The sequence below is a fragment of the Colletotrichum siamense genome (genome assembly GCF_013390195.1).
Source record: "Colletotrichum siamense strain Cg363 chromosome Unknown KSG_Cg363_contig01, whole genome shotgun sequence".
In the NCBI taxonomy this organism is placed as follows: Eukaryota; Fungi; Ascomycota; class Sordariomycetes; order Glomerellales; family Glomerellaceae; genus Colletotrichum; species Colletotrichum siamense.
Window position 1 is genome coordinate 2,839,277 of NW_023501014.1, and position 6,399 is coordinate 2,845,675.

Below are 6,399 nucleotides of genomic sequence, written 5' to 3' on the forward strand. Positions count from 1 at the left end.
CCATCTTTCCCCGCTATCAACCGTCAATGCCTGTTCTTGAGTAGTGGAAACTTCTTTCCCAATTCTTCGTCTTCGTCGTCGAAATAGCCCTTCCAACCAACAGACACAGCCCAAAGCTGTTCAAGCTGAGGGCTAAGCTAATCGCCCTATATAGGAGATAACCCAAAATCACAGCAGGCCCATATGTGGATGCCAGAAACTTTGATCTCATCCTCCTGTCTGTCCACCCCTGGGTGCCAACAGTAAAACTACAATCGAAGGTTAACGAGACGGTGAAGAATGCGGGCAGTGTGACGCCTGTCCCTCCCTCCTGTCTGAAATACCAAAATAAAGATAAAAACTCCTAACGACCTCCGTAATCCCATTGACCCCCTCCCTTGTGTGCATACCCATCTTAAGAGATCCAGTGTGCTCAAAAAAGAAACTGTCTCTCCCTTGTCGCATGTGCTTGCACACTATGCACAACCCGTCTTTATAACGAAACTCGAAAACAGTGCTTCTTCTTGTCTTGAAATGCCTTCTGCTGCTTGAAGGAGTCGTGCCGCTCGTAAACAGTTGTGATGGGAGAGATGTGTCGGATAAATTGAGCAAGCAGCGGCGTCCAGGTGCTGTATCCATCCTCCAATGCTCCTCCATCTTTCTTGGGTATTGCTTCGTAAAACGATGCTACTCGTTTGGCTTACTCGGGTCGCCACTTGCGTTTTTTCTGAGCCTGTCCCTGCACATCCCAGTTAGGAACTATGTGACCTCAGCAGCAGCTACGCGCACGAACAAGAAACCAAGTTAGCTTGTTAGGCTGCGCGAGTCGGAAAGGCCGTTACGTGCCCTAGTTATGGGATCCTCCTGATCCGCCGTGACCAAGGACGGGCTAGCCAGACTAGGCCCTGTCATTGGTTCTATTGATGAAAAGGCTCGGTTCTCCAGAGGTGGGCGGAGGTGAGACTGAGGTTGCTCATTCCCGGTGGCCTTAACCCTGGATTGTTGAGCAAGATCTCTCTCCCTGTTCTTCTCCAGCAGCTGACCCCCCAGGGTAGCACACTTGAGAATGGTCTGGATGAGGTGGTTTTGCTGCAGGGGCTTGGACAGGTATTCGTCCATCTGGGCCTGGATGCACTTCTCACGGTCACCCATCATGGCGTGGGCTGTCAGGGCAATGATAGGGGTACGATGCGAGCCAAGGCTTCGCTCATACTCGCGGATCTTGCCAGTTGCCTCAAAGCCGCCCTGCCGGGTGGGGTTAGCTCGCAATCAAGATAGACATGTAATAGAAATTCCGGGACTTACCATGATGGGCATTTGTACGTCCATGAGGATGACGTCAAACTTCTTCCGCTTGATTGCCTCGACGGCTTCAAGACCGTTGCCGACAACAGTGACCACGTGGTGGTACTTCTCGAGGATCTTGACTGCAAGCCTCTGGTTGACTCGGTTATCTTCTGCAAGCAGAATCTCGAAGGACTTCGTGTTATCCGCAAGCGATGGCGTGGCGCGGTTCTCGAGGGCAGGAATCATGCCATTGCCCAGGTCAACCGCTGTGCATGGTGTTGTCATATACGACGTGATGCCCAGATCTAAGCAGGACTTGAGGTTCACATGAACGACAGGCGCCAACAGAACGATAGGCAGGTACTTGAAGTCATCCACCGACCTGAGTCTGCGAGCGGTGTCGATGGAGTCGACGATAATAACGTCGTATGGCATCGCTTGAGCGTCTCGAACTCCAGTGAGCAATGGGTCCTTTTCCGACTGAACAACGACGGGCTGCAGGCTGATCTTATGAAGCATGTCCCGGATCTGTTCGCCGTACGAGGTCTGGGCCTTGTCGACGAAGAGAACTTGGTGACCCTTGTAGGGCTTGATCTGCTTCTCAATGGACTCGACGCCGAGATCTGATAGGCGAACGCGACATGTGAAGTGGAACTCACTGCCCTGACCGTGCTGGCTCTTAACCCACAAGTCACCGCCCATGAGCTTCACTAGACGCTTCGAAATGGATAGACCAAGTCCGGTGCCGCCGAACTTTCTAGTCATGGATCCATCGGCCTGCTGGAAAGTGTCGAAAATGAGGTCGAGCTTGTCGGCCGCAATGCCAATACCCGTGTCGGTAACAACAAATTCAATGGCATATTGGTCGGGGTTGCACTTCCAAACCACCGGATCGGCCTTCTTGATTGTAAGACTGACCTCTCCATGCTCGGTGAACTTGATGGCGTTGCCGACCAGGTTCAGGATGATCTGCCTAAGACGGAACGAATCGCCAATGACATGGTCGGGTACTGAGGAGTCTACTCGGTACGTGAGGTCGAGGAACTTCTCGTTGGCTTTCACAGCCAAGGTCTTGAGAGCATTGAAGACCGTACCACGCAGAGTGTACGGAATCTCCTCAATGACCATCCTCCTAGCCTCAATCTTGGACAAGTCCAAAATGTCGTCAATGATCGTGAGCAGACTGTTGGCAAGACTGTTGACGATATTTAACATTTCTCGCTGGTATTGTGTCAAGTCCGTGTCGAGGGTGAGTTGTGTCATGCCGATAATACCGTTCATGGGTGTGCGAATCTCGTGAGACATATTTGCCAGGAACTCTGATTTCGTCTTGTTCGCCAACTCTGCCGCCTCACGAGCTTGTGTGTTCCTCTGGATGCTATCCCGTAAGTTTGACACCATCTGATTGATTTTTCGTTTCAGTTCGTCCATTTCGCCAGATGCTTCAACCTCGACGAGTTTCGTGAAGTCTCCGTCCGTCGCCAGGTTGGTTATGTCAGAGAATGCGCGCACTTGAGTCGTCAAGTTGCTGGCCATGGTATTGACGTCCGTCGTGATCTCCCGCCAGCGACCCTTCAAGCCGGCAGGGTCTGCTTGTGCACCCATCTTGCCGTCAACACCGACGTCTCTGGCTACTCGCTGCACTTCGTTGCAGAAATTAGAAAGCCTGTCAACCATGTTGTTTATGGTCTCTTTGAGAACCCGGATTTCTCCTTGAGCCTCAACTTCGATCTTCTGGCTCATGTCGCCATTCGCAATAGCCTGTGTGACGGTTGAAATGCTGCGGACCTGTAACGTAAGGTTTGAGGCCATGGTGTTGACGTTTTCTGTGAGGTCTTTCCATTTGCCTTCCACGTTGTCGACCTGAGCTTGTCCGCCCAGAGTTCCGTCAGTGCCGACTTCCCTCGCGACTTTGCTGACCTCGAAAGCGAACGTGCCCAGACGGTCAACCATAGTGTTGATGGTGTTCTTGAGATCAAGAATCTCACCGCGGACAGGCACTCGGATTTTCTCTGTGAGATCACCGTTGGCGACGGCGGTCGTGACCTTGGCAATGGCTCGAACTTGCGTTGTCAAGTTCATGGCCATACCGTTGACGTTCTCAGTAAGGTCTCTCCAAGTTCCCTCGACATCATGAACGGTGGCTTGACCACCGAGACGGCCTTCGGTGCCGACCTCTCTGGCAATCTTGGTGACTTCCCGAGCAAATTGTTGAAGTTGGTTAACCATAGAGTTGATGGTAGACTTGAGGTCGAAGATCTCGCCCCGGCAATCCGCTTGAACCTTTTGAGTGAGATCTCCCTTGGCGACGGCAGTCGTCACCTTGATGATGTCCCGCACTTGTGTCGTTAAATTGTTTGCCATAGCGTTGACGTTGACCGTTAATTCGTTCCACATGCCCTTGACGCCTTCAACATCAGCCTGTCCGCCGAGTATGCCCTCGGTTCCGACATCACGGGCGACGCGAGTGACCTCAGATGCAAATGTCCGCAGTTGATCCACCATAGTGTTGATTGTTTGTTGCAGTTGCAGAATTTCACCACGAGCAGGACGTTCAATCTTCTTGGTCAAGTCACCGTGGGCGACAGCCGTGGTTACCGAAGCAATTTCGCGCACTGCGCAGTTTGTCAGACGGAACATGTCGCGAAGACCGTTGTTATCGACGACTTACCTTGATCCGTGAGATTCTGAGCCATGACGTTGACTGTCGTCTGGTTAGCTTATACACTAAAGACTGCATTGAGATGCATGCATACCGTTGTCCGTGAGTTCTTTCCATGTACCATCGACACCTTCGATGCGGGCCTGACCGCCGAGCAAACCTTCGGTTCCGACCTCGCGGGCGACGCGGGAGACTTCGCTTGAGAATACCTGCAGCTGATCCATCATGGTGTTGATTGTCCGTTTGAAAGTAGTGATTTCCGGGTCCATTTCGACGGTGTTCATGCGGACCTTCTTGGAGAGGTCTCCGCGTGCGACAGCTGTAACGATCTCACCAATTTCCCGCAGGGCCTTTTGGAAGGCCTCGTTGGCCTTTTGGTGTTTCCATAGTTCCCGTTCCAAGGTAGCGACTCTTTCTTGCTCGATCTTGAAGAAGGCCTGCTCTTGCAGTTCCTTCTGCTCAAGAAGCTGGGCGCTAACACTACTTATTTCCTGTCTCGCGCTAGAAATGCCCTTCTCCTGATCAAGTACCTTCTCTTGCAAGCTTTCCAAGGCTTCATCAGTCAGCGGGCTGCCTGCGAGGCTTGGGTCGTCTGAGGCGGTACCTTCGCGTTGGAATTTTGGCCTGGGAATGGGGCGGCTATTTGACGATGATGGCGATGTGGCCTCGGAGTCGTCGCCGAACAGGGAATCGTGGACCTCGTTGGGGGTTTCCGGGAAAGCGACGGATGCGTGGGCTCTGTTCTCGAGCTTCTCGATTCTCTGGGCAAGCTTGGCCAACTCGGCCTCCAGACTGCGCTTCGCCGGGGTGTCACGACCGGGGAGCTCGATTCGCGCGTCGGCCTTGAAGGGGAGGGACATCGGTGTCGAGCCGTCGGCGGCGAGGGATTGCACGATGGCCGCCGCGGCGGCCAAAGCAGAGTCGTCGACCATCCTGTTTCTGTACAGTTTACAACCTGAGCAGAGAGAGACAGCTCAAGGAATTGGTAGAGAAAAGGTATTTGCGGTCGAGGGAGTGGAGGCCGCAGAGGGTAGTTCGGTGGGAAAGGAACGGGGCGGATATAGATTCAGAAGGAGTCGTGAGCAATCGGCAGCATATTAGCTCTGGTCAAGTCCTGGAACCAAAGTGAATACAGCAGCGAGAGGTGTGGTGGGATAGGCGAGAGTCTTTTCACCGCCCGAATCTCGTTGATTCGCCGCGTGTTAGACGATGGCGCTCTTGTCTGCGGTGGTGCAGGAAGGACTGATGGGGGTGAAGTATGGGATGGTAGGTAGGTAGGTAGGTAGATAGGTTATGTGAGAGGAAGTACGAGGGAAGGAGTTGGTGTAGGTGGGTTTGTCGGTATAGGAAAGAGAGAGGGTGAGTTGAAAAAGCAATGAGGCGAGCAAATAGCGAGTAGACACGCCCCGAGAATGGTCAGGCGGATAGGACGAGCTGCTGCTAGAGGTCGCAAAGAGCCAAAGCGAGGGAAGGACCACTGCACTGGAGAAGAGAGGAGATAAGGCGGAACAAGATGCAACAGGGGGGGCTAAACGGATACCACAGCGGATGGAGAGGAGGGCGGATGTAGGGATTGGGGTGGGATGGGATAGGCAGGCGAGGGGAGGGGGGGCTTGTGGGAGGTGGAGAGAGGATTGGTTCGACGAGGCGAACCTCAGAGACGGTGCGGTGCAGGTGAGAGTACGGATGCTGCTGCTGCTATTGCTGCCACTACTGAGTATATTGCTGGCCGAATTTCCCTACTGACGCTGGTCTGGCTAATGCCGCTGCTGGTTGGACAAGCACTTGAAGGTGCGGCACAGGGTTGGCATCTGTACTGCATACCGGGACAATTCAAGTCCAAGAAGTGCGCGAGCATGTAGTTGTACCTCGAGTAGGTTTCCGAGGCGGGATACACTCGGTCTACCTGAGAGGGGGGCTACGCAGGTACCTGCCTTGAGCCGCCGTCTTCCAATGAGAGGGGAGAACAGCGCAGCGCTAACACCATTCTGTCCAGCCTTGCGTACCTTCCTACGCCAAAACTGCAGCTACGGGTACTTTCTGAGTCGAACGGGTGTCCATATCATCCAGCGAATAAGATCGACCCAAGTGGGGGGAGCGTGGTCCGGCAAGGGTGGACGGAGCCTCTCTGAGGACACAACAATTCGCTCTCCCTCCACGGCGACATGGAATACGAATGGTGATCGATCGATATTCTTTCCTAACGCAGCACAAGCGTCGACGCCCGGAAGGCGCTGTTAGCGGTCTCCTGTGTGCTTCTCCCGGTCGCCCAGTCTGTCTGGCGACTGGCATTGGTTCGCCCAGCCTGGTGTGCCCCTCTCCAAGCCTGAGCCTGTCCTGAGATTTTTCTCGTGATGCGACTTGAGGCATCTGTACCGTCAGAGTATTCACCTTCAGGTCATCACGGCGAGATACATCTTTGAGAGCTGGTAGCTGATAGCCCATCCGTGCACGACTTGTGCTTCAGCCTG

At 53.7% G+C, this 6,399-nt stretch overlaps 1 protein-coding gene across 1 annotated transcript; it reads right to left on the bottom strand.

The window, feature by feature from the left end:
* Nucleotides 1-783: 783 nt before the first annotated feature.
* On the bottom strand, nucleotides 784-4,860 carry NIK1 (Histidine protein kinase NIK1; the record flags this gene model as incomplete). Its single annotated transcript, XM_036632580.1, has 4 exons — nucleotides 784-1,224; nucleotides 1,285-3,881; nucleotides 3,938-3,970; nucleotides 4,023-4,860. 4 exons carry the CDS (start codon nucleotides 4,858-4,860, stop codon nucleotides 784-786), a joined length of 3,909 nt encoding a protein of 1,302 aa, XP_036502134.1.
* Nucleotides 4,861-6,399: the final 1,539 nt, after the last annotated feature.